At 49.8% G+C, this 27,803-nt stretch overlaps 1 protein-coding gene across 2 annotated transcripts; it reads right to left on the bottom strand.

Moving 5' to 3' along the window:
* Positions 1–1,305: 1,305 nt before the first annotated feature.
* Positions 1,306–22,767, bottom strand: SCNN1A (sodium channel epithelial 1 subunit alpha). Of its 2 annotated transcripts, XM_087814829.1 has the most exons (14): positions 22,449–22,767; positions 21,951–22,074; positions 21,413–21,773; positions 12,936–13,203; positions 11,973–12,163; positions 8,386–8,489; positions 7,827–7,990; positions 7,269–7,367; positions 6,945–7,062; positions 3,821–3,899; positions 3,632–3,689; positions 3,420–3,475; positions 3,186–3,261; positions 1,306–2,808 (listed from the first exon to the last, which is right to left on the bottom strand). In XM_087814829.1, exons 1-14 carry the CDS (start codon positions 22,503–22,505, stop codon positions 2,428–2,430), a joined length of 2,136 nt encoding a protein of 711 aa, XP_087670955.1. In that variant the 5' UTR covers positions 22,506–22,767; the 3' UTR covers positions 1,306–2,427. The 2 variants fall into 2 exon arrangements, with proteins under 2 accessions (XP_087670955.1, XP_016077262.2); XM_016221776.2 differs by lacking the exons at positions 21,951–22,074; positions 22,449–22,767 and having other exon boundaries at positions 21,413–21,795.
* Between the last annotated feature and the right edge of the window lie 5,036 nt (positions 22,768–27,803).

Raw genomic sequence — 27,803 nt, 5'->3', positions numbered from 1 at the left:
TAGGGTCTATGGAGCAAAGGACAGAGAGAAGAGAGCTTCAGATAGCAGAGCCCCCATCGCATGTCTCTCCCCCCTCACTCTCTCTCACGCACACTCCATAGCACTACAGAGTGATCAAAAGGACACTGGACTCCAGGTGAGGGTGATGTGGGCTGAAGTCCCAGCCCTGCCATTCTGACTCCATGGGTCACAGAAGGAGCCCCAGGTTCCAGGCTGGTTCTGTAAGAATCATGAACTTGGGCAAGTGACTTCACCTGCTAACCTCAATAAGGAAAGCAGGCTACTTAACCATTTCTCCCCTAACACTAACTCCTCACCCTAAGGTCCAGGGGTAGCATATAGATAAGGGACGGAGGGAAGGAAACACCGCAGGGTGGAGGTGCAGCAGGCCAAGAGGACTCCAGGCGGGGGGGCTGGCTGCTGTCCTCTATAACAGATCCAGCTTTGTCCAGCAGGTCCTGCCCGCCCCAGCCAGACGACAGGCTGCTGGGGACAGGTGGGGCAAGGCTGAGGCTGGGCTGCGGCAGAGAGCACACGAGGGCAGGCTGAACTTGAGCTCTGACGGAAGAGACTGTTGTGACACCACCATTTCCCCCTCCTCAGCTTGTGTCTAGGAAGGGGAAGTGGGAAAGCACCGCATCAGTTCCTGGTCACAGCCTTTTCCATCTCCACTCCCTTCACCATCTCTTCCCCTTTCCCCAAGATTCACTTGGCTCCTCAGGACAGGGAGACTGTAACTGAGGGAAATAAGACCAGGGAAGCAAGGGAAATGTCCCGCAAGATGGCAAGGAAGGGTAGCTTCTAGTTTCCAAGTCTAATGCTGGGGTGCGGGAAGGAACCAGGGGTCTAGAAACTGGGGCTCCACTCAGACATCCTTCAATTCCTCCTCTATTAAAACCTGGGAGGGTTCCCACTGCTGCTGTCTAGGATGATGCGAGAATGAGAACACCAGGCTTTGAGGGCCCAGAAGAATGTGGCCTGAGCCGCCTCTGCCTCCACCCCCGGGCAGTTGATGGGGGGGGGGGAAGGGGGGCTCGCAGAACGGAGTGGAGGTTACCGATGGTGGTAACTAAAGCTGGGAAGGAAAAAGGACATTCCAACAATGGACAGGGGGCAAGTTATTCCAAGCGCTGCCTAGTAGGTCTCCTGAGGGGAGCACCCATGGTGATGGGCACAGCAGCATCCATGGAGGAACTAGGAGAGTTTGTCTCTCCTAAGGCCCCTGAAGGATGCTCATTTCCATAGCAAAGCCAAGGGGTATAGGAGTCTCTCTCCCCCACCCCCACCCCAGGACCTCCTGGGAGCTTGAGCAGAGATCCAGGGACTGGTACTCACTCCCTACCCCTGTCAGGGCACCCCAGCCAACTCTCCAGACATTCTTCATGCAACAAATATTTATTGAGTGCCTGTCTACTTGCTCCAGGTGAGATACTGGGCTAGACCCTGAGCTTACATAAATGAACAACAGTCCCTGACCACAAGGAGCTCACAGTCTAGTTGGGGAAGCAGACATAAATGAACCAGAAAGTAAAATGCAAAATCGGCAATCCAGCAGACATTAGAGTGTGCTATGGGTATCCAGGGGAGAAGGGAGTGATCAATTCCGGGGAAGGCAAGATGGGGCAGAAGCCTTCATAGAAGTAATGGTGTCTGAGTAGGGTTCTAAGGGATGCATAGGAGTTCTCCAGCTGATGGTGGGGAAAGCTTCCAGATTTAGGAAATAGTTTGAGCCAACTTGCAGAGGGTATGAAAGACACAGGGCAGAGGTGCTAGGATGTGGCTTTGTGGGGGCATGGCATAGATGAGGCTGGAAGGGTCCTAGGACCGACTGGGAATCGCCAAGCCTTTACTACATTGGCCTGCTCTGGGGAGTCAGGGAAGGGGAATTGCCCAAGAACTAACTAAGGGGGCTTTTGGGTGGGGTTCCCCATCCAAGTTCAAGAAGAGGAGCAAATGTCTGTGTCACTGGGAAGCAGTGTGGCCAGACCTGTCCAGAGCTGGCTCCAGTCAGTCTTGGGTAGGAAAGCTGGGCATGCGTTTGTGTGCCCTTGTTTATGTTTTGTACTGGTCGTCAGTTGTTTCCTAGGAAAGTTCCTTGTCAAAGCTCCAAGTCTGACTTGGCTGATCCAAGGGAAAAGGAGATTGATCTGCACTTGGGTAAGGAAACCAGAGTGTTCTAGAAGCAGGACCAGAGGGTAGCCGGCAGGAGCCAAGGGCAGTTCTGGGCAGCTTCCTTGGCCCCTGTTTTCCAGGCAATTTCTGTAGCCCCTCATTCATCCTGCTTTCCTCCCCCACACCAAAGCCAGTTGGGGCAGCTCTAAAAGCAAGCTCAAAACATTTGTTAATCCTGCCAAGGTTTGTCCCCACCCACCAAGGGAAGCTGCTTGCCTTGGGGGCTGACACTCTCCTTCCCTCTCAGGCTTCCTCTCAAGGCTCCTCCAGAGTGAAGGCAGAGGCACTGGCCCCTGCCAAATTGGATGGAGCTGGACAGGGGGCCAGGGTGGCATAGGCTGGTGGAGGGGCAGCCAAGGTTGAGGAAGTATGAGGGGTTGGCAGGGATGAGGTAGGGGAGTGGGGCTGGGGGCGAAAGCGGGAAGGGAGGGAGGAAGCTGGAGTGGAGGCCACCTCCTGGGCACCTCTGCCCCCTCGGCCTGGAGACCAGTATCGGCTTCTGAACCTCCGGAGCAGCATGAGGAATGTAATGACCATGAGGTCAAAGATGAGCTCAGCCATCTCCACCACAGACAGCACTGAGGAGCCGAACCACAGGCTCCACTGGCTGCCCAGGTTGGATAGGAGGGTGACCATCTGTGAGGGAGAAAGGCACACTGACCACTGGGCAGAGGACCCTGGATGGGCTACAGCAGAGAAGCCCCATCCCTCCTCACCTGAGGTTCTCAGCCACCTCTCTCAGCCTCTTGGTGACCCCCCAGGCCCCTTCTGTCCAAGTCATCCCCATCTGGCACACAATTCCCTCCCACTACCCCAAGGAGCTTCAGCCCCAGCCACGTTCCCCTTCTTCCAACCCTCTCAACCTCACCCTCACTCCTCGCCCCTTTCCTTGGTCCCCTACCTTCAAGGCCCAGATACTCTGACCCAACAGAGGCAACCCCTCATTTTCCCTGACAGCCGCCCCTTAGACCCCCCCTTCCAGAAAATCACAGGCTCAGTGAGACATGACTCACCGTGACAGAGGGAGACTCAGAATTGGTTTTGTAGTTCAGCTCCTTGAAGAAGACGTTGAGTTTGGCAACTCCATTTCTTGATGTAGGGGAGAGGATGGGAAGAAACAGCAGAGGATTAACTTCTCGGACCCTCACAAACACCCTCCTCCAACCAACTGTATCAGTCCTTCTTTCCAGATCTATTTTCCCTCCCAAGGATTCCTTTCCTGGAGCTGGGACCAAAGTAGGACCGACCTTTTGTTTTTGATGGTGTAATTATTCTGTAGGGATAGCATCCGGAAGACCCAGTCCTGGGAAAGAATTGGAGTGTCAAGGGGGTCACCCCATACTTTTCAGGCTTACAGGGTTGGGAGTGGGGTCAAACACACCCGTATACATATACCCAGAGAAGACCACAGTGTCACACACACACACATGACCCCTGTCCTTCCCCTTCCCCACTTTACCTGGGATGTCACTGAGGGCCATCGTGAGTAACCTGCAGAGAGCTTGTAACTGGTCACACTGGGGATGGAGAAAGGCACTCAGTAATGGGAGTGGGGCTCTCCCACGCAAAGGCTTAGCTGAGCACCTGTATTCTACCCAGCCAAGTAGCCAGCTGCCCAACCTGTGACCCAGGGGAAGGGGACACTCACCTGCATGGCTTCCGACACTTGGTGAAACAGCCCAGGCGATCTGAGGAGAAGGCATCCTGGAGCTTATAGTAGCAGTAGCCTGTGGGTGCAGATAGGTGTCATTTTCCTAGGGCACCTCCACCTTCTCTATCTAACCCACACCCAAGAGGTTTCTCAAGATCCCAGGACACCCCCTTCACAAGAGTATCAAATAGATTACAGTAATGTCTCCTGAGTGGCTGCACCAAAGAAGTTTAAGAAATGAATCTAACTCGGGGGGGGGGGGGGGAATAAAAAGGCAAAAGAAGAATGAGGACAATTGTGTAAAATAGCGAGATTAAACCACAATGGCAAGCCACTTCATCCCACTAGGATGGCTATAATTGAACAAAAGACCAATGTCTCCCCAATAAATTCGATTTCAAAAAAAGACAATAGCAAGTGTTGCTATAGAGAAATTGGAACCTTCTACGTTGCTGTTGAGAATGTAAAATGGTGTGGCCACTTTGGAAAGCAGTCTGGTAGTTCCTCACAATTTTAAACATAGAGCTATGATCTGACCCAGAAATTCCACTCCTAGGTATATACCCAAGAGACTTCAAAACATATGTTCACATAAAAATTTGTACACATATATTCATAGCCACAATAGTAAAAAAAACAAAAAAAACAAATGTCCATCAGCTGATGAATGGACAAACAAATGTGTTCTATCCATACAATGGCACATTATTTAGACATAAAGATGAATGAAGTTCTTACACATGCTACAAGGCGGGTGAGACGTAAAAATATGCCAATCACAAAGGACCAGATGTTATATGATTCCATGTATATGAAATGTACAGAATAGGCAAATCTAGAGACAGAAAGTGGACTGGTGCTTGCCAAGGATGGAGGGAGTGGGGGTAGGTCAGGGTGGGGGTGGGAGAGGGAGAAGGGGACTGTGGGTGCAGGGAATGGGGAGCTTGAAGAGTGCTAATGGGTACAAAGTTTCTTTCTGGAGTGATAAAAATGACTGTGGCCATTGTTGCACAAATCTATGACTATACTAAAACTTAAAACTATACTAAAATTGAATTGTACACTTTAAATGAGTTGCATTATCTCAAAAAGCTGTAACCAAAAAAAAAAAAAGGAAAGAAAGAACAATGGGTCTATAGATTCTGTTTCTCCCCCATTTGCCAAAGTCTACATAAGATTATTTTGTCATTCTTTTTTTTTTTTTTATGTCTTTATTGATTTCAGAGAGAGGAAGGAAGAAGGACAGAGAGAGACAGAAATATCAATGATGAGAGAGTCACTGATTGGCTGCCTCCTGCACGCCCCCTACTAGGGATCAAGCCCGAAACCAGGGTACCTTCCCTGATCGGGAATCGAACCCTGATCTCCTGGATCATAAGTCGATGGTCAACTGCTGAGCCACGCTGGCGGGGCTATTTTGTCATTCTTGCTACTTTCAGTCACCCAGTCCAGAAGTCCTCCTTCATTTCTGACCCAAATTCCTCAGTTAACCAGGGCTAGGAATCTTTAATTAGGAAGACTGGGGAACAGCTGAGCGCTTTTCCCTGGGAAGTGAGAGGTCCTTAGGAAACTCGACAGACTGAGTTTTTAGCCTGTTCCTTTCCCTCATCCTCACAGCTTCTCAGCAATCAGTATTGTTCTTTTCCTCCCACAGATCTTCCAACTCACAACCACTTAGAAATCACTGTTTGGGGACAGAGGGAAGCAGTGGGCAGGGAGTGACATCTGGACTTCCTGGGACACCCGGGGATGTCCCATCTCCCCTCCGGGAAAGGAGGTGAGATCAGGAGACCTCTGTGTTTTCCTCCAGCTCAGGCACGCTACGATCTTCTCAATCAGAGAAACAGGAAGGGAGGCCCCAAGTGCAAAGTACAGGCAGGGGAGAGAGCTGTGTGGGGCAGATCCAGGGAAGGAAGGGGGCAGAAGCACCAACACAGGCAGAGCCAAGACAGAGGCGGACACTAAACTCTGGCGTCTGCAATGCCCCCATCTTGTCCCCAAGAGGTGTGAAGGCTTGTTTCCTCCAGCAATGGCCAGTCACCCACCTACTGGGGGAGAGCTGGTCCCAGGGGAACCAGGGGAGAAGGGAACTCGCGGACCAGTCAGCTGGGACAGATAAGAGCGTGTGACCAGGAAAGCCAACCCTGTTTTCCATAGCTTCTTGTTTAGGGTGCTTTCTGTCTTAGCTTCCTAGTACACAGCTTCCCTGCTGAGTAACCCAGCTGTAGTGAAAAAAGAAAGGCACCTGTCTACTCCTAGACCAGGGTAAGAAGGAGATTGCAGGGCTCTCCGGATTGTTTTGGTTGTGTCCTCCTGTAGGTAAAAACTTCTTAAATAAGCAACTCCAATACATGTATTTGGTTTATAAAGTACATACCTGCTACTATTGAACAGATACATAATGTACATTAGAAAACATACATAAAATGGAAGATGTAAGGAAATGATATACATTTAACTTCCAGTCTTTTCTCCCTGCACCCAGTGAGTTATCGCGTGCCTCACCCAGGGCCTTGAGGAGTGAGCCGAGGAAGCTATAGGCAGAGTGTGCACCGAAACCTCAGCAGGCCCAGTAAGGAACTGGGAGATTTTCCTCACGTGCTCTTCCTTCCTTATGCTGCAAGTTATTTTTAAATGGGGCCATTTCTGCCTGGCCAGGCATGGCTCAGAGGTTGAACATCGACCTAGGATCCAGGCAATCGGGGTTCAATTCCCAGTCAGGGCACATGCCCGGGTTGCGGGCTCAATCCCCAGTCCAGGGCCGTGCAGGAGGCAGCTGATCAATGACTCTCTCATCATTAATGTTTCTATCTCTCTCTCCCTCTTTTTTCCTCTCTCTGAAATCAATAAAGATATATTTAAATAAATAAATAAATGGAGCCATTCCTTTATAAACACACAGAAGCCAAAACAGAAGGAGAAACTGTGAGGAAGGAACAGACATAGTGAGTGGAAAACAGAGAGGAGAGAGTCTAAGGACTGGAAAACAAGAAACAGGGAGAATTCATCAGGGCCAGTGGGAGCCAGAAGCAGCCCAGGCAGAGGGCGCTGAGAGGAGAGGGCTCCCAGGAAAGTCCTGGGTCCGATGGGGCAGGCCAGGGGCTCCCTCCTAGACTCTCACCCCAGGAATCATGCTTCCTGTAGTCACAGTACTCCACATGGTCAGGCCGCGGGTAGAAGATGTAGGCACAGCCACACTCCCGGACCATGCTTTCCTGGAAGCAAGAGTGAATACACACCTGGAGGGGAGGAGAGTGAAGGGGAAGGAGGTCAGGCTGCCCTTGCCCACAAACAGCCCCAAAGGGAAGGAGAAACAAGTCTCTGTGCTGCACCTCCATCCCTCTTTCCACTGGTTACACACACACACACACACACACACTCCAATTTTGACTGACCAACAGTGCAGGCTTGAGAGATGGTTGCTATAGATACAGACAAGCCTCACCTGCTGTGTGTACTTGGAACGGTAAAGGTTCTTGACAGAGACGTCACTGCCATTATTGGTACAGTCTCCATAGTTGCCTCCAAGTCTGTCCAGGGCTTCCTGTGAACATACACACACACCAAGAAGTCAGAGGTCACAGGTCAGAGCAAGTGGCCCAGGCCTCCTCCTGAATTCTCTGTCTTCCCTCAGTCTCAGGTTGCATCTCCTACCCTGCCAGCCTCTCCTGTCTGCCTCTCCATTTCAAAACATACCCCAATGTCCATCTCAGTGCTACTTTCAAGGACACTGGGCTCAGAGCATCCCCTGGTATCCTAAGCATGTTCTGAACCCCTTCTCATCACTCTCATCCAAGGTCCACTCCTCTGGTCCCTTCCTGCTGTCCACTCTGTCAGCCCCCTTGCCCCTAATTTCTGCTCCTGTAGACCTCCACATGCTCAAAGCCCAACCTGAATGATCCCCCTCCCTACCTCTGGCTGTCAAGTCCACCTCCCATGCCCTCTCCCTAGCCCCTCGCCAATCTAGGGCCCTCCTCCCAGGCTTCCCAGGCAGCATTCTTGCCTTCCTCATGCTGATGGAGGTCTCCACACCGGGCCGCAAGTTAAAGCCACCATCATCCATAAAGGGAGGCTCATCCTGCCCGTGCACTGTTACCCTAGCCCCAGTCACAGTGGACAGCAGCGGGATGAAGTCATTCTGCTCTGTGCGCAGAGTCAGGGACAGACCTGGGACATGTAGAGGGATCAGAGTCAGGGAAAGGCCTTGGAAAGCATTAGGGGATGGAAACCCACTCTCCCACCCAACCCAGTTCCTAATACTCCAAGGAGAGCAAAGCAGGAAGACACAAATGGATGTGACAACCCATGGGCTGGATTCTGGGGACAGGCTGCAAGGACTGGGACAGGATTCCTATCACACCCAGAATGGACAATGCAGTACGCATAGTGGAGAAAGAACAGTGAGGACTCCTTTCAGGACTGAGATAGGCATGTTATGGTGAGACCCCAGAGGCACACAGCATCTCTAGGATGGAAGCTCAAAGTGGGTAAATGTGGGTAGGCAGGGCAGTAGGAAGGACTGAGGCAGAGATCAGGGACTGAGAGTATGGGGAGTTGCTCACCATTGTTGACCCCAGGCATAGAAGACATCCAGAGGTTGGAGTTGTTCTCACCATTGAAAGTGTAGCAGTTTCCATATATCGGGTGGTGGAAGTGAGAGTAATTCCTATTCAGGAGAGAGAGAGAGTAGGGTCACAGAGAAAAATATAAGGGGTCAGGGAGAGAGGAACTTTCAGCGCCTTGTTTCCTGATAATATACTGCGTGCCAACAGCCTTCAAGGGCATCATCTCCACATCACAAAAGAGGAAGATAGGGCACAAACAGTGATGACAAACTTGTGACTCAAACCCAGGTCATCTACCTTCTAGCCCAGGTTCTTCCCAGCAGGCCACCTGACCTGCCTGGCCTTGTGACTTCTCTTGTTGCATTATGAAGACTTGCAGTGTCCCTAGCTTCTCAGGTATCTAAGTCTTAGTTCACCATTTGGACTGTGATCTCCTTGAGGACTGGAGCCACATCCCATTCATCCCAGAATGTTCTGAGAAGTGCTCGAAAGTCAACATTTCCAGAGCAAAGGCTGGATTCAGGGAGGGAAGGAAGAGGAGACTATGAAAGAAAGCAGAGGCCAGTGCTGAAGGGCCTGTGAGCTCTGCCCACTAGTAGATGTACCATGTGGTGGATGCATACTAGGGACTCTATGCAACAGGTAACAGAACAAATGGAAAAATGTGGATGGATCTTAAAAAGAGAGCTTGGTAAAAAAAAGAAAAAGTGAGAGGTGAAATGAGACATATAACACAACAGCATTTATATTACATACACATTTTGCAAAAATAGTTACAAATAGATAATCACTAAGCACATTATAAGAATATATGAGAAGCAGTATAATATGAAGAGCACAGACTCCAGAACGAAACTGTATTTGAATCCTAGCTCTAACAAGTATTAGCTGTGGGACCAATGAAGTCACTTTATTTTGGGGGCTGCAATTTCCTTATCTGTAAAATGGGGATACTACTTACCTCACAGGGGTGTTGTGAGGATTAAATTACACTCAGAACAATGCTTAGCACTTAGTAAGAACTATTTAAGTTTACTATTAAGATGATAGGGATTCATTAAGATGGCTAAAGTCAGCCCTAGCTAGGTAGCTCAGTTGGTTAGAGAGTTGTTCAATTCCTGGTCAGGGCACATACAAGAGTCAACCAATGAATGCATAAATAAGTGGAACAACAAATTGATGTTCCTCTATCTGTCTTTCCCTTCCTCTCTCTCTAAAATCAATTTTTTTTTAAAAGATGGCTAAAGTCTAAAAGACAGACAATTCCAAATCGAGAATTTAGAACCCTCATACATTGTTGGTGGGAATGTAAAATGGCACAGCCAGTTGGAAAACAGTCTGGCAGCTCCTCAAAATGTTAAACATAGAGTTACCATATGACCCAGCAATTCCACTCCTAGGTATATACCTAAGAGAAATGAAAATATATCCATACAAATACTTATACAGAAATGTTCATAGCAGCATTATTTATAACAGCCAAAAAGTGGAAAGAACCCAAAAGTCCATCAGCTGAGGAAGAGATAAAATGTGGCATATTCACACAGTGGAATATTATTCAGCCATAGAAAGGGATGAAGGACTGATACATGCTGCAATGTGGATGAACCTTGAAGACACTGTGCTAAGTGAAAGAAGCCAGGTGCAAAAGAACACATAATATATGATACATTTACATGAAATGTCTACAGGAGGAAAATCTATAGACACAGAAGTAGATTCGTGGTTCCCAGGGCTTGGAGGAGGGGAGGGAATAAGGAGTGATTGCTAAGGAGTACAGGGTTTGTTTTGGGGGTGAGGAAGATGTTCTAAAATTAGTGGTAATGGTTGCACAACTCTGTGAATATACAAAAAAAACCATTGAATGGTAAATATAAAGAGGATGATTTTAATGGTATGTGAATTATATCTCAAAAATATAATATTGAGAGAAGAGGAAAGGGTGCTGGATATAGGGGAGAAGAGTTGGGTGAGAAACACATGATAAAGAGCTTCAGCTAGATTATGAAGGCCATGAGAGATGTTGAAGGATATTAAACAGGACTAACTGGAATAGAAAACTCAAGTAAGAACAGTGAAGTATAAAGCTTCCTGTGATTACAGAATGAAAAGAGGATTTAGAGAAAGAAATACAAATGTGGTGTGTGTGGGGAGGGGGGGTAATAAGAACCCAGCTGAGAAATAATGAGGCTCTGAGCTAAGGAAGTGACCTAAGCATCAAGACTGAGATGAACTATGGTCTTTCAATTCATAGGGAGGTAGGAGCATGGGGCAGACAGAGTGAAAAGATCAGTGGGAAGGTGACAGACAGAGAGACTCAGTGGCAGTTGTGAGCTGGCCCAGGCTCAGGTGCTGCTACTGTCTCACTTCCCAGCTGGTAACTCCTGTCCTCAAACAAACACAAGACTAGAGACAGGAACAAAATTGTGTGCTGGGCAGAGTGTGTGTGCCAGGTGAGGGGTGGAGGCAGAAGCAGGTGACACCTGGCCCTGCTGCCAGTCAGCAGCAATATGGGAGAGAAGGGCTCCCTGTAGAGTGGAGAGGCTGCCTCAACACCCTTCCTCCGCCAGGCAGAAGCAAGGAGGTGGCACCTAAAAATCAAGGAGCAGAATCAGAGAGGGGAAGGTGGGGGTAGGACGGAGGTTTCCTTCTGTAGCCTCCCTTACTCCTAGTCTCTCCCAGCCCTCAGAAAGCTAGCAGCTGCCATGACCTCTTTGCAAGGACATTATAAAGGAAGAATGCCTGGTAGAAAGAATCCTTAAGCTAGGGCTGCCCTGGTGGCCTAGGGCAAGTCACTTCTCCTGCTTACATCCAGAGTAATAAGACCCGTCATTCATTACAGTTTACAAAGTGCCCTTGAATTTGTCATCTCATGCACTTGGAGATGAATGTTATCACCATCTTCGTCACTGGAGTAAAAGTGCCAAAAGGGCAATGATTACATATATTTTCTTCTTTCATGTACCCCAAATGCCTAGACCAGTGACTGGCACATAGCCTAGACAGTCCAAAATATTTGTTGAATGAACATTGAATAAATCTCATTTTCAACCTATTTTACAAACATAGAAACAGGCTCTGAAGAGTGATAGGAAATGCCCAGAGTCACCTGGTCAGGAAGTAACAGAGTCAGAGCAGGAACTCGGGATTAATCCTCACTCAGTCCATGCTATTTCCACCACACTATGCCCACCTCATCTGAGAAAGTGAAGGATGGAACCAGACAACCTTCCAGGCACTTTTGAGTTTGATGCTAGTGAGAAAGAGGTCTTAGGTAGACAGGGAGGGAACCATGCTTCCAGCCCTTGGTTTCTCAAAGCTGGGCCTCAACCCCAGCCTTCCCAGGGCAGCCATATGAGGCTACCTCACTCAGACCCAGCCCTGCAGGGAGCAGCAGAAGTCCTGCAGAATGATCCATGGATCTGTGGGACAGAGGTTTGGACCTGAGATCAATATGTCCCCTCCTCCGTGCAGGCATTTATTCAGTCAACAAGCTTTTCCTGGGTGCCACTCATGCTGGGCCTCAGGCTGGCTCTGGGAAGGAGACACCACGGGGAGCACAGAGCTGGGCAAGACAGACTCACGCCTGGCTGCAGGAGGCCTGGTTGAAGCGGCAGCTGAAGATGAAGTTGCCCAGCTTGTCCTCCTCCAGGGATGTAAAGGTGTCTGGCAGTCTTGACAGAATGTTAATGTAGTGGAAGCGGTACCACTCCCTCACCGCATCCACCCCCGATGAGTATGTCTGGTAGAAGCAGTCGGATTTGTTCTGGTTACACTGGAAACAGAGACCAGAGCGTCAGAGGACCAACAGCAGGGGTCAAACAGCAGGGCAGGGTCAAGGTCAAGGAATGAGTGGTCTGGGGTCCTGAGGACCCATCGGCAGGGGTGGGGAGCCCGGAGTAGACACCGACAGAACGCAGAGGGGAGCAGAAGCCCCGAGGAGAGTGGGCAAGGAGGGTAGGGGATTAAGGGAGTGGGAGGCTCAGGAGACCAGGAGCTGTCATTTATACAGTCTCTGCCAGAGGGTGGAACAAGGATTCTTCTCCCCACGTCACTGACCGGAAGACTGAGGGATGAAGAGGTTTGTCCCAGCGACAGAGCTGGGACTAGAACTTTGATCTCCTGGTAGGATGACTAAAGGGGGCTTCTTTCTTTTTCCCCCTGCTGGTCTTCCACTTCCTCTTACTCTTTTTTATTAAAACTTTTTTAAGTCTCCCTTTTCACCATCTCCTTATTCTCTGAGGCCTGCAGAACTCCAGTTCCCTATTACACCGGAGGTTCCCAAGTGAGTCCCACCAGTGGGAACTGCATTTCAGAAACGTGCATTCAAGCTGGCGCACAGAGAGCTGTTACTGTATTTTATTTTTCAAAATGTATTAATTAATTTTGACTGCAAGCCGACCGGGTCCTCCCTCATCACTAGGCAACGGAGGCGGGTCGGGAAGAGGCACGAGGTGCAGGGCGTGGGCGGAACCGGAAGGGCGGGGGTGCCCTCAGGCGTGTGGGCGGGGCCGGGGCGGGGCGGGGCGGGGCGGGGCGGGGCTTACCAGCTTGAAGCCGATCTTCCAGTCCTTCCAGTTCACTTGCGGGTTGTTGTCTCGCAAGCTGGAAGCCGCGCTACGAGCTTTGCGGGCCACCGAGGGCGAGACCGGGTCCCGCAGGAGCTGCAGGGGGTGCGGCAGGGTCTCCCAGAGGTCGCGACGGCCCCGGGGGCGGGCCCGGAGGGTGTTGGAGGAGTTGTATTTGTACAAGTCGAAGAGCGTCTGTTCTGTGATGCGGTCCAGCTCCTCCAGCTCCCCTTTAATTTGCGTGTACCTGGGAGGGGCGATGGGAAAGGGATCAGGCTAGGGGGCAGCCTCCGTTTTCTCGTGTGAAACTGGTGAGGCAGGAGGGGTGGGGGCGGGGAGTAGACAGGTGTGTCCCAGGGGTTAGTGGAGGCGACCGTGCGCCCCCGCGGTGACGGCATTGATTGTGCCTGTGTCCTGTTTATCGAAGGAGAGGCGGCCCATGGCGCGCTCCTCCCGCCCGCCCTGGCCGAGGAGGGAACCCGGAACTTGTGCGCCTTTTCCCAAGACTGGAGAGGGGGTGGCCTTGGCCTGCGCCCATCGCTCCCACGCAGGTCATCCCACCCTGATCCCCTCAGGGGAGGGTGGCCTTTGGGCCTGTCTGCCGCCCAGCACCTTCTAAATCAGGGATTCTCCACTTCCTAGGAAATTCCAAAAAGTACCAATGCTGCACACTACCCTCCCCCAACCAGGATTAGATTTAATGAGTTGGGGTGGGGCCCAAACTCCCTAAGTTAAACACTGCCCAGTATAAATCATCACATTCCTCAGTACTGGTCCTCTTACCATCTCCATCATGAAAGTCCAGAGTAGCAGGGCCTTAGGGACAGAACCTACCAAAACAAAACGCACGCACATGCACACACACCTAGAACTAATAAGGTTGCAGGATACAACATCAATATACAAAAATCTTATTTCTACATACCAGCAACAAGAAATTGGGAAACAAAATCATAAAAACACCATATTAATAGCATAAACAACATCAAATACCAGGAATAAATCTAATGGGAGATGTGCAAGATTGACCTTTACACTGAAGATCCTGCTGAGTGAAATCAAAGACCAAAGTAAATGGAGAGTTATGTACGTTTACGGATCAGAGACTCAGTGGAGTTAAGATGTCTCCCAAATTGATCTTTAGATTCAACACAATCCCTATAAAAACTTTAGCAAACATTTTTTAAAGAAATTGACAGGCTGGTCCTAAGACGTATATGGAAATAGAAAGAATTCAGAATGGCCAAAGCAATTTTAGAAAAGAAGAGCCAAGTTGGAGTACTTACTCTACTTGACTTTAAGACCTATTATAAAACCACAGTAATCATGCCCAGCTGGTGTGGCTCAGCAGTTGAGCATTGACCTATATGATCCAAGTGATCGTGGTTCGATCCCACGGGTCAGGGCACATGCCTGGGTTGTGGGCTCCATCCCCAGTAGGGGATGTGCAGAAGGCAACTTACCAATGATTCTCTCTCATCATTGATGTTTCTATCTCCCTCTACCTTTCTCTCTCTGAAATCAATAAAAACATATTTTTTTAAAAACCATAGTAGTCAAAAGAATGTAGTGCATATATATATGTTTTTATTGATATTAGAGGAAGGGAGAAAGAGAGAGAAACATCAATGCAATAGATTGGCTGCCTCCTGCACATACACCATACCTGAAACTTAGGTATGGGCCCTGACTGGGAATCAAACCTGTGACCTTTTGCTGCATGGGACTATGCTCAACCAACCGAGCCACACTGGACAGGGCAGTAAAATAATTTCGTAACATTTGATGCTGGAACAATTTCAATACTGTACTGGAAAAAAAAAAAGTGAACCTCAACCTCTAGCTCAGTCCATGCACTAAAATTAAGTCATAGACCTAAACTTAAAATTCGGAGCCATAAAGACTCTAGAAGAAAACCTAGAATATAACTTCATGACCTTAGGTTGGCAAAATTTTTTTGAATGAATATCTAAGGAAGTACTCCTCTGAAACATAAAGATCTCAGGAATCAGCTCCAGCTGCCCCTCATCCCCTCATAGGAGAAAATGTAGCGCAGGTCAAAGGTGTGTGTTTGATATTCTGAGATTTGTTTGTTATTGGTAATTAAAAGAATCACTGTAATAGCAATATTTATTGAGCACCTACTATAGCCAGGCACTGTGGTATTAGAATGTACATTATTTAATCTTCAGTGAAATTCAGCATACTATTACCCACAGTTAGCTAATACTATTGTCATTCCCTTTTACAGGTGAAAAACCTGAGGCAGGTGACTTGTTCAAGGTCACACAATCAATAAATGGGTCAGAAAGCACTCTAACCATCACACTGCCCTCTACTGTGTCCCTGCTAGCTCTGGATAGTTTAGGAAGTTGGCGAGGTGCCCCAGAAAGAACACCAGTTAGTCGGCTGGATATGGGTCCTGGTGTTCCAGCTGTACACTTTCTAGCTGTGTGATGTTGGTAAGTAAACTTTCTGAATCCAACCTATTTCATCAACTGTAAAATGGGCCTAACACTATGTCTACACATGAAGCTTTCAGAGGGTTAAGTGAGAAAATAGTGACACAAAGTAAAGGAGGCCATCAAATATCAAGAAGACAGAGACAGAGCCCTGAAGCCCAAGAAACTGAAGTGTCTCCCTCATAGTCACGTTGCAAGAATCCAGGTGCCCCGCCCAACCAGGTGTGGCTCAGCGGTTGAGCGTCGCCCTAGGATCCGGGCGATCAGGGTTCGATTCCCAGTCAGGGCACATGCCTGGGTTGAGGGCTCGATCAATGACTCATCATTGATGTTTCTATCTCTGTCTCTCCCTCTCCTTTCCTCTCTCTGAAATCAATAAAGATATATTAAAAAAAAAAAAAAAAAAAGAATCCAGGTGCCCCAACTTAGCTGGAGTTATTTCCACAACACAAGCCACCACATCTCTGGCTGGGCCTCCATTTCCATCCACCACCCCCCATCCTAAGCTGCCCCAAGTCCCTCTGTGCCCCTCTTCTGCCTCCTACACCTCCCTCATTCTCGTCACCAACTCCAAGCTCTCTGTCCCTTCTCTAGTCATCTCTCTTCTCCACTGAGCCCCACACTGTGCCTATGCCAGGCTCACCCTTCAGTGGCCCTCCTCATATTCAGCTCCCTTCTGCCTCTTCCAGAGAGGCCTTTGGTGATCACTTCCTCGACTCCCGCCTGTGACAAGGTCCCCAGAAGAGGCCAGGCTCCATACAGAATGCCACTGCTCCCCAATGTCCACTTCTCTCCCCTTCTTGAGGCAGCAAGAAGTATTCCCATATCACCCCTTCAATAAAGAAACCTCTCCCTCCCTTTCAGTTGACACCTAGAGCTAAAAAACTGTCCACTGAGTAAAAACCACTGATTGCATCAGATCATGTCCTGCAAGCAGGAGGACCCTGGCAAGAAGAGAGCAGGGCTGAGAGGGGTAAAGTGCTGACAAGGGGGCTTCAGCAAGACAGTCCAGCCCTTCTAACCTTGACCTCCTATCTAGTGAGGACTACCCTCACTCTCATCTGCTCTGGCAGGCAGCCGTACCTTGGAGAGGGGGTGAGGGTGAACCCTTGCACAACTTGATCAGGCAGGCATTACTATCTCCATTCTATGGTTGAGGAAACTGAGGCCCATCAACTAGGTAACTTCCCCCAAGGTCACTCAGCTAGGAAGCATAGGAAACAAGATGTGATCCCAGTCTTTTTCCACTCCGTGGTCTGAGCTCTTTTCACTACTCTGTCTTGGGGTTCGGAAACACCTGAGATTGGGCAGCAAAATCTTTCCCCACAGCTGGCCATATCTCCACCAGCCAATTTTCCCCTCAGGACAAACTGGAAGGGTCAGGGACACTGGGAGACTGAGCGACTGATACCTTGTTCTCTTCCTATCGTGTCTCCTCCTCTCCTCCCTCTTTCCCCTGGATGTTCTCCTCTCACAGAGGAGTCCATGCTCACCAGGCAGCCTTGAGATTTGCCCAAACCCTCACCCCACCCACCCACCCACCAGGCGGCCCCCATTGAGCATTCTCAGCCAGCATTCTGGAAATAGGGGACAGAACTGGGCACTGGAAACTCATCAGCTTTCTACCCAGCCAATGTGCATCTGGGGACCTAGTCCACTCCTTCCTTCCTCCAGGGATCACCTAGAAGTCTTGACTTCCCTTTGTTCAGCCCCTTCCCCAGCTCATTCTCCTTCACACCTCAGCACCTCCAACCTGTCTCCCAAATCGAGAGACATGCTCCTTCCACCATGGGACTTATATGAACTCAGTCTGCACCACGCAGTGTTCATAGCATCTCCTCACCTGTGAGCCCCCTGGAGATAGTCATCCCCTCTAGAGTTGGTTCTGAGCTCTCAGATCACATGTGGAAGTCAACTGTGGCTGTGACATTTTAAGAGCAATAGATGTTCATAAACCAATGATTATTTAGGCAACTAAATGGGGATGGACATCCAGGGTGGTGAGAGCTCTAGGAACCATTTCATCCAGGGAAAAGACACAGTGTTTCAGGTTGATAGCCTTGCAACATGTTAGACAGTTAGCCTTGGAGACAGTTATTCTCTGTGCCTCTGTTTCACCATCTATAAAATGGGTATATTAATAGTACCCACAGCATCAAGTTGCCATGAGGATGAAATGAGTTAATATATAAAAAGTACTGCAAAAAACACCTGGCAGGGTAGGTACTATACAACTGCTGTTGTTGTTTTTTATCATTACTGTTATTATTACTATGATTGGAGAAGAAAAAGCTAAGGAGACACAGGAGCACTGCCTGCCACGCATCTACCGTGTGACTCAGTCTTAACAAAAGTGGAGCCTGAGACCAGATTCCAATTCTGACCCCTCCACTTAACAGCTAGACGATCTTTGCAAAGCTTTTAGTTCTTGGAGCCTCCATTTTATCATCTGACTCCAGGGTGATATTTCCTTCCTCACCTAACAAGTTTATTATGAGGATCAGAATGCATTAGTGGCCTTTGCAAGCTGCAACACAGTTACTGCTCTCCTAGGTGCACCTGAGCTGATGGCAGTTGGGTAAAGAGGAGACATCTTTAGGGTTGCTTCAAAGAGACAGAACTGGGACCAGAAGGTAGACATTATCATGAGGTCAACTGCAGCTTTAACTAAGGAAGAACTTTCTAACAGCAGCTTCCCCAGAGGTAATGAGATTCCTGACACGAAAAGGAGTCCAGCACTGTGGGGAGAGTGGAAGGATTCAGCTCTAAGGGTCTGGTTTTCTGTCCCTGCTACGCCTGCCACTGTGGCAGAGCCTGTTTTCCAGATCCTGCAGAAAGTGCCAGGTCTCCCCACGGAGGTTAGACAGGAAGACTTTGCTCAGATCCCTTCCCTCCCTCCCTGCAGCTTCTCTCTTCAGGGAATTGCCCCCCTCCTCACCCCATTCTGCTGCCCTGCCTGCCTCCTGTTTTGCCAAACATCTCCAGGAAGGAAGGTTCCATGGCCTCCTTTGTTATTAAGAACCTCAAGTCCTTCCATAGGTCAAGCCTAAATCTTTCCCGGAATTGGATGCAAAATTATGTTCTCTGTTTTCTGGAGATGTGAAGACTGGCCCTCTCTCTTGGGTGAACAAAGCCCTCTCCTCTGTTGGCCAGAAAGAAAGAGACCACAGTGGCTGACCCTTCACATTGGATTCTTAGAATTTCCTTGCTTTGTGTGGAAGATCTTTAGCCTTTATCCCCTTTCCTGGAAGTTACAGAGCAGCCCAGAACCCTGCACCTCCTCCCTCCTCCCCCTCTGCTGGCCATGCCCAGGTGCCAGTAAGTGGGCATCCCCGGTCCGACTTTGCCTCATTCTAGTTATCTTGTCCACTGATTTCCACCTCCTCCCTGCTTCCCCTGTAGGCGTCATTCGTCTTGCCTCGCCTCCTGCACCCGCCACCAGCATGATTCACACTGGGGTCACTACCCACCAAGCTGCATTAACCTATCTACCCATCCCTGCCTCTCTCCTTGAACAGAAGCCAACAGCCCTGGACCCCTCCCTTCTGAACTCCTGACAAGTATACCCTCCTCTTACTGATGTTCTTCCCCAGGGACTCTCACCAATCCCCCAAGACTGGATACCTCTACCTGGCCCCTCCTTAAAGCACAACGGGAGAAAGAGCTTTGAAATCAAACACACTTGGTTTGTTACTCAGCTGCTAACCTGGGAGGCACTGGCTTCTGGGGATGGGATGAGGGGTGTTTAATCCCAGGTCCACCACCTGCTACCTGTGTGAACTTGGGCAAGTTACTTCACCTCTCTGGGCCTCCGTTTCCTCATCTAGAAAACAGGAGTAATACTGGTACCTACCTCAGAGGTCTGTTGTGAGGATTTAATAATTTAATTAATGTAGAATTTAATTTGTCTGGCACATATTAAGTCTACATAAATTTTAGCTATAGTTGCTGTTGTTTTATTTGCTGTGTGACCTTGTTCAATTATTTCACTTCCATTTTCTCATCTGCAAAATGGAAATATTAATAATGACTGGATTTGTCAGGATTAAATAAGATAGTGTTTATAAAGCACCCAGTGCAGGGTCAAGCACATAGTCGGTGTTCAATAACCTTCCCGTGCACTAAGGAGCTTTCCCTGACTCCCCTCCCTTCCTGGGTGCTCTCTCCACTAGGTCCCGCAGCAGCCCAGCCCATCATGCACCAGGGATTCTTTCTGTGTAGATGCCTATCTCCTGGTCTTCAGGGACATAGAGGCAGAGGCTCTGGTTTTCATTCTCTGGGGCTTTTTCCTGGACTGTTCAGGGCCTGTCCCCAGCAGAACCTTAGAAAATATTCAGGCCTCAACAGATGCACCCCTGCCCTCTTCATTTCTCACCTACATCATTTTGGGGGTCTGGGGGAGTTAGGGGGAGAGAACAGGGAAATGAGTTGTAAACATCTCATAGGAAACATCATTAATTCTACATCCCACACCTTGGGTATTAAGGAGAGGCAGGGGTTTGTGATTAGGCAAACAGAGGTTAAGTCACAGCTCAGTCACTGTCTCTGTGACCTTGTGACTTGTCTCTTTTTGCCTCAGTTTCCTGAAGTGTAAAATGGGGTATTAATAGTACCTGCTTGGATAATTGTTGGGAGAATTAAAGGAGAAGCCTGTAGAGTACTCAGCAGTGTCTGGTACATAGAGCAGATTCATAGCAAATGGCCCCTTAACACTGGACGCTATATGGAGGCTAATCAATGGAACGGCCCGGCAGTTTTTCCTCTGCAGGACAGGACGTCCCAACCCTTATTAGCCCAAGACACACCTTTGGACACAACAGAATATATGGGGGGCCTTCACCACCAATATGTGGCCAATCCCAGTCCTCTAGCACACACATACGCAATGTGTTTGCTCACCCACACACACACACTCACACAATCACAAACACACGCACTCATAAATCTTCTACTCCTTGAAGGCAGAGACTAGACCTCACACAATTTTTACTATAATTAGCGCAGTATGCTGCAGGCATTTGTTGATATGCCTATATCTTCCATTTTTTCTTTCCCAGTACCTGGCAAATTACCTGGCCTTCAATGAAGATGGCATGGATTATTAATAAGCCCATTTGCCAGGTACCTAGCACTGTGTCTGGCTTGCCGCAGGGGTTCCCACAGTGAGGCATGACTGAGTGACCACAAATATAAGGTATATACAAACACCCAGTCCCACCTTCCTTTTTTCTCCATAGTTTACCACCTCCTCTGGCTTCCAGACCAAAAGTTGGCAAAGAGCAGTGATGAAACCAAAAATGTCAGGACACACCCAAGCACTTAAAAGTCAGGCTCCTGGGCAGGTAAACTGTGCAGCTCAGCAGGGGTCACTTCCCCATTTTCGCCTGGGTCTTTGGGAGACCAGCTGGACAAAGGAACAGGGGAACAGCTATCCTGTCCCATTCTTCTCTGGCTTCATAACTCATCCCAGTCTCAAGGCTCACCATTGCTTTGCCAACATCCCTCATTTTGCTTTCTCCAAAACAAACTCCCCTTCTAACCTAAGACTAACATAGCAGGGTCTAGCCCCAACCAGCTCCCACTACCCACCACCGTAGCACCTGAGATAGGTTCTTCTCTGGAGAAGACAGAGGTCCTGTTCTTTGCTCTCCTCTCCTTCCAGGGAAAGGCTAGGGATGACCTCCACCCTGCCCCTTTGGAAGTTACCAGCATCTTGACCTCATCAGCACCCCCTCCTGCTTGTGGGAGGAAGGGAGGAGGAGGGCACTGTTTTTCCAACAACCACACTCTGGATAAGCAGAGGGCACTAGGAAGACTCCACTGGACTGAACAGCCAGCCCATCAAGTGTGGACTCCCAATCTTGCCCAAGGGGAAGTCTGCCTGGGGGCAGTATTGCCTTCTACCCCGAGGTCTGAGGGTCTGCCTGCCCAGGGGGCACCTCTGCACCGTGCACCACCCTTCCAGGCACCGGGAAGTGGTGGAGCACAACTGACCTGTAGGGATTGAGGGTGCAGACGGTAACAGCGGGGAAGACCAGCTTGTCAGAGTTGAGGTTGATGTTGAGGCTGACGGGGTAGCTAAAGTACTCTTCGAACAGCAGGCCGAACTGCCAGTACATCATGCCGAAGGTGCAGAGCCAGAGCACAGCCCAGAAGGCCGTCTTCATGCGGTTGTGCTGGGAGCACACCAGGCGGATGGCACCGTGGATGGTAGTGTTGTTGCAGAAAAACTGGAAGAGGTCTCGATAGGAGCGGTGGAACTCGATCAGGGCTTCCTCCTCCTCCGTGGGCTGCTGGGGGGCCTCAGGCTTGGGGCTCGGCCCCGGCTCCTCACACTTGTCTCCCTTCATAAGCCCTTGGGTGGGTTGTGGAGGGTGAGGGTCAGGGTCAGGGCAGAGTTCTGGACTCCAAGTGCCCACCCCCATCATCAGCTTGACCCCAGAGAGAGGCTGCCCCAGGCCATGCCCACATCCACCCTGAGCCCACCTTCTCCCAGCCCTCCCTCCCTCCACTGGCCCAGGAGCCAGCTGACCTGCTGGAGTCAGGGCCAGGGCTGGAGCTGGGCTTTCCTGGAGTGGCCTCTCCTCTGCTTCCCTGATAAGGTCACCTTTTGGTTTCAGTCCCAGCACCTCCCTTTTCGTCTCCTCAGCCATCAGCTCTGCTTAGTAGTCAGTCTTGTTCTTGGTATCTCTGTCCTAGCTTCTCTCTCTACCTCTGCACTCTGCTCCTCTTGGTCTCTTTCCTGACTCCCTCCTTCCTCCCCTCACTCCTCCGTGTGCCAGGCTCTCTGATCCTGCCTCTCTTCCTTTCTCCACCCCTCGCCTCTCAGGCCGGGCTTACTCCTCCAGTCCCACGCCCTGGTCCTGGTCCTGGGCTCTGTCCTGACTCCCTCTGTCCCAGGGATGGCAGGACTCCAGGAGTCCTGGCTGTCACCTGCTCCCCACTCCCAAGTTGTGACTGGACTGGGACTGGTTCCTTTCTAGTTGAATCTGGCAGCCTCTCCTCCCCCTCACCTGACAGGTGCAGCGACTGGCCTGGGAGCCCGCCTGCCGGCCTCGGGTGGAAGCAACAGAAGCCTCATTAGCATCTCAATTAAAGGTGAGCAGGACAGGGGGAGGGTCAGAGGAGGAGTCTGAGCGGAGAGTTCCCCAGCGGGAGGAGGGCTCCTGAGGGCAGGTGACCTGGGAGTGCTGGCACTGGAGAAGACCGCAGGAGCGCCCACAGAAGAGTCGGGGCCTGGGGAGAGATAGGAGGCCGACAGACAGGCAAGGAGACCGGAAAACAGAATGGCAGGTGAGGCTCAGAGATCTTGGCCAGGGAGAAGGATCCTGAACACAAACCCAAGACAAGGAAAAAGGACAAGTCAGGACAATGAGGCTAAGGTGGGGAGACCAGGAGAACAGGAAAGGCAGAAAAAGGGAGACAGAATGAAGGGCTGGGGGGGGCGGGGGGGGGAGGCAGAGAGAGGAAGGTGAAGAGGAGGGAGCCAGCCCCAAAGGAACTCTCCCCTCCCCTGCAGGAGAGCAAGTGGGCTTCCAGAAGCTAGGTCCCCTCCCTGGGGAGTCCCTCCAGGGGCATCCACAGGTCAGCCTCAGCCCCCAGGTTGTGGAGAGGATTTAGTGGGAGTACCTCCTGGCACTCAGCTCGAAGCTCCCCTGTCTCTCCCTCCTGGCTTATCCTCTCCCTGACTCCTCGCCATCACCCCCACCTTGTCCAGGCTAGGGAGGGACTCAGGTGAAGCTGGGGGCTAGGCGGGGCCCTGGGACATTCTGTTCTTTTTTACACCATTGGCTGCCAGGTCAGGAATGTGTAATGTCCCCTGTTGTGGTCACGGGGTTGCAGGAATGTGGGCACTGAGAGGCAGGTAGGGGACAGGCAGGGGCACTTAGGCACAGACCCGGAGCCCAAGGACAGCAGGCACTGAGGGGGCAGGGAGGGATGTAGGCAGCACTGGGTGTCCAGGAAGAAGAGGGCAGGCATGGCCAAGTCTACACCAGCCCTGGGAGGAAGGGAAAGCTCATTGGTAGGGGCTTTTCCTCCAAAGTCTCTTCCCCAAGAGCATAAAGAGTGAAGTACCAAGCAGTGAGCAAGCAGAGTGGGAAGGATCAGAGAATCATACTCAAAAAGAGGGCCCAGACAGGCACAGGATACCCATCCACACAGCCTGGGCCCCTTGTGATAGTGAGAGGTCAGCCACTTGTGGACCCTCAGCAGGCAGCCCAGAGTGTGCTCACTGGCATCTCCCTCCTCACCTCCTCAGAGGAGCAGGCTATGGGCGTCCCTACGATGTGCCCAGCACAGGTACTGATAGAGACTGGTGGAAGAAGACAGGCCTGCAATATAGTAAGATAAGGATTCTAGTGGCAGAGATAAAAGCCCAGTGCTTAGTGATCCTGGGGAGGGAGGGAGAGACACTAACCCAGAGAGACTGGGGAAGACTTCCCGGAGAAGGTGGCATCTCAGCTAGGTGTTGTGAGGAACAACAAGGACTTTAGCAGGCAAAGAAGAGAAAGCAGGGAACTCCAGGCTCAGAGTACAGCCTGGTTGCTTTCTGTCTGGGCAGTTTCTTGTGGCCTCTTAAAGTGAGAGCCACTGTCAACCAGGATTCCAAACCCAGTCCCCTGCTTCCTTTGATGCCTGCTGGGCACACCCAGCTAGGAAGGGAAAGACTGGCTTTGTCTTCATTTTCCAGATGAATAAACTGACCCTCCACAGAGATAAGCCAGTTTTATGAGGACACAAAACAAAATAGCAGCTGAGTGAAAACAGAATCAGAATTCTTCTCTTGGTTGTCTACTTAGGGCTTTTGCCATTTGCTTCCAGAGACAGACCAGCCACAGACTCCAGGGAATTGGGGCTCCCCTGTGCCTGGTTTTAAAAGTCTGGAAGGTTCACACTCACAGAGAGTCCATGGATTCATGAGCAATCTGGTCCTGGGTTACCTCCCTAGCTCTGTAAAAAGCTCTCTACACTGTCCCCACCTTCCCATGGGACCCAGACACCCCCAGCAGCTCTATTTTCCCTTGATCCAGATCCTTAAACTAGGGACAGTCCTGCCTACAAATGGGGTAGCAGCGCCCTGCCCGTTTGATCTCAAAGCTTCTGAGAGACACACCTCCCTGCCTTTTCCATCCGCTACCTGGTGCCTGAAACCCCGTTGCTGGTTTAAGGCAGCACAAGCAAACAGTTTTCATTTCAAGGGCTCTGGGAGGGGAACTACGAAGGCCTACTCCGGGCCGAGCTGGGAGTGTGGTGTCCCTGCAGGCGCCTGCCAGGGTGCAGGGTGGCAGCGCTGCTCAGACGGGCAGCAGCCTGGGCCTGGAATTGGCCAGAGCCAGCTTGTTGTTGTGAGAAAAACAGAAATCTGAAACCTGCACTTTTGTCATAGCTCCATTTTAAATATTATCTTTTGAAGTGCAGAAATAATACCCAAATACATGTTTGTGGCCGTACAATTTTCCAACAATACAGAAGTATACAGAACAATGAAAGCTTTTCTTTGTCCCATTCCTTTTCCACCCCTCAGCCCAAAAGGGGCAATTGTAGTTTGTGTATCCATCTATATCTTTTTGTGTGCCTGTATAGACCCACTTGTATTTTTAAAAAACAGAATATAGCCCTGGTTGGTGTGACTCAGTGGTTAGAGCATCAGCCCACACACCCAAGGGTAAAGGGTTTGATTCCCTGTCAAGGGCACGTCCCTTAGTTGCAGGCTCAGCCATGCCTGTGGGAGAGGCAACTGATGTTTCTCTTCTCTCTCTCTCTCTCTCCCCTCTCCTCCTTCCTTCCACTCTCTCTAAAAATCAATGGAAAAATATCCTCAGTTGAGGGTTAAAAACAGCAACAACATATATATATGTATATATATATACACACACACATATATATACACACATAGTTTTTTCATAATTGAGATGCTCTATGTTTATTCTATGAGTTCCATTTTTGCCTATAAACTCTGTGATTTGAAAATGAAATTTGACCTCTGAAAAGCAAAATGGCAGGAAGGGGTGGATAAGGCAGCCCAGATAGTTGCAAAGGCCCTTTCCAGCTGACTCTGCATCTAGTCCCTTGCTTAACACATGAGGGAACTGAAAAGCCCAGAGAAGCAAAGTCACTTGCCCACAGTCACCCAGGAGCTAGGGGTGGGGCCAGATTGAGAGTTAAGCCTCCCCTCTCCAAGCTCAGTGCTTCTCCTTGAACTTCCAGAGAAGCAGAGTCTTGTTCTGTGGGGGAACTGGGGTGTTGCAGACTTTGTCTTAGAAGCTCCCCCAGCCTCTCTCAGAGCTCCTGCCCTTCCTTCCCTGCAGGGCTGCCTTCCCCTCCCAACACCAGCCATTCTCTAACCTTGTGGTGTGGCCTTAAAATATGCACAGGCTACAGGGAGAGAAGTGAAACAAGAGGGTCTATAGTGGGATGAGGGATATGAGTTCAAAGGGTCTTCCTGCCTCTTGCTCTCTGGGGAACAGGAGACTATCATAGTAACCGCTTTCTCCACCACACTCTCAGACAGAGTCTTGTCTACAACACTTTTGCAGCACATACATCTGCATACTATTATTATCCTGGGGTGTGCGTGTGTTCATGTGTGCATTTGTATCTACGTATGGAAGGGTCATATTATGAGTTCTCTGAAGATAGGCACCAGGCTTCTTTGTCTTGGTGGCCCCACTGTGTAGCTGTCACTACTAGCTGACCCACTGTACAAAGAACAGCAGAATTAGCATCTGGGGTAAGACCCAAGTTTCATCTTTGACAGCGAGTGACGTATATGAGAAAGCATCCCCAATACATCAAATATCCTAATTTCCTCTGGTAACCCATTCATTTGTGGTCTATTAACTTATCTAAATTTTATTCACTTTTTCTGTTTCAGCCTCTGTGTTTTCTAGGGTAAACACAAGTCAGTCATTTAAATGCGCCTCTGTAGTTTTAATACTTAAGAGATAATTAGGCTCTCTCTCCACAGTGGCCAGCCCAGTGTGGAAAACAGTGGTCCTTTTATCTGCACTTATATAGTAGCAATTTCTCTTTAATCTAAAATGATGTCCCAGAAAATCCCTCCCAGACACTCCTAGTCCAGCCGCCTGGCAGGGGGCTTAGTTCATCATTACAAGTATATTCCTTTGGATGAAGGCAGGAATTTTCACCCTCGGCACTACTGACATTTAGACAATTCGTTGTCATGGGAAGTACTGTACTGTGCACTATAGGATGTTTAGCAGCATCCCTGGCCCCTACCTACTAGATGCCAATAGTAACCCCTGAAATGTGACAATCAGAAACCCCTCCAGATGTTGCCAAATGTCTTCTGGGGGGCAAAGTCACTCCAGTTGAGACGACTGGGCTAAGGGGTTGTCCCCAGTGATAATGGAAACACTCTGGAGAAGGATGACCCTCATCAGTTACACATTTCTCAGTGTTTATCAGACCCCTTCCAAGGGCACCAGTTGGTTAAGAGCAGTGTGGCTAAGAGAAGAGGAAAAAAGAGTATTTAGAAGAATTCATTCTCACCAGCTCCCTGTTGGATTCTTCATGAGCCTTTAGGAAGACGGTTCACTCAGCAGTCCCCTCTAAAGAAGGCTTAGGAGAAGAGCCCCCCCACCACACACACACACACATTCTGAGGGTCTACGGGGCACTTAGTCTGGGTCTGGTGTTGCCCAATGGAAACCAGTAATACTTTAAGGAACCTGGCAAAGAGCAAAGACAATGCCCTGGTCACAAAGAATTCATGGATTCCTCGCTCCTGTGAGTCTCTCCCTTCATCCCCTTGGAGAAGATTGGGTAGGCATAAAAACCATTTATTGATAAAATTTGTCAATCATGGTCTAGCTGGGAAACAGGAAACACTCTAAGTCTTTCAAACAAAAGAAATTTAACACAGAGAATTGGTATATGGCTGATGGAGGAGCCAACAGGAGACAGCGAGGCAACCCAGAAGACAGCAAAGCGGGAAGCAGCTACCATCTCTAGGGCTGGAAAGACAGCAGGGTAATGTCACATTATAGACCCAGAAGCCTCCAGAGCTATTTGCCAGCAACTAAATAGTTGGGGCTGCCTAGTAGGATATGGGATTATGAAAGGAGGAAAGGAAGAAATACAACCAACTATAGGAGATGTTAGAAAGCAAAGATGGGGTGAGGGTGGTGGAGAAACAGCCTGGCTTCTTCCCTCTTCCCACCCACCTGTCCTCCACCCACCTGTCTTCCTATTGACTGAACCTACCCAGCCAGAGGAAAAAGGAGTCTGGGAAACATAATTCCCAGTAGTGATACAGCTCAGAACATGGGAAGGGTGGAGAACAGATCTGCAAACAAACCAGGCATTGACTGTCCCAAATAAAAGAGCCCAGAGAGGTGAAGTGATGGGGCCAGGATGAAAG

This window comes from Miniopterus natalensis, chromosome 2, assembly GCF_054644295.1.
Source record: "Miniopterus natalensis isolate mMinNat1 chromosome 2, mMinNat1.hap1, whole genome shotgun sequence".
Classification (NCBI taxonomy): domain Eukaryota; kingdom Metazoa; phylum Chordata; class Mammalia; order Chiroptera; family Miniopteridae; genus Miniopterus; species Miniopterus natalensis.
Note: the sequence above shows the minus strand (reverse complement) of the source record. Positions and strands in the feature narration are given on the sequence as shown.

Coding starts and splice junctions, on each gene's coding strand:
- SCNN1A (XM_087814829.1), bottom strand. CDS start 22,505: ATGCTAATGAGGCTTCTGTTGCTTCCACCCGAGGCCGGCAGGCGGGCT. Junction 12,164..12,935: donor GGAAGATCGGCTTCAAGCTG/GTAAGCCCCGCC, acceptor CTCTGTTTCCAG/TGTAACCAGAACAAATCCGA. Junction 3,690..3,820: donor AAGTGTCGGAAGCCATGCAG/GTGAGTGTCCCC, acceptor CTCCATCCCCAG/TGTGACCAGTTACAAGCTCT.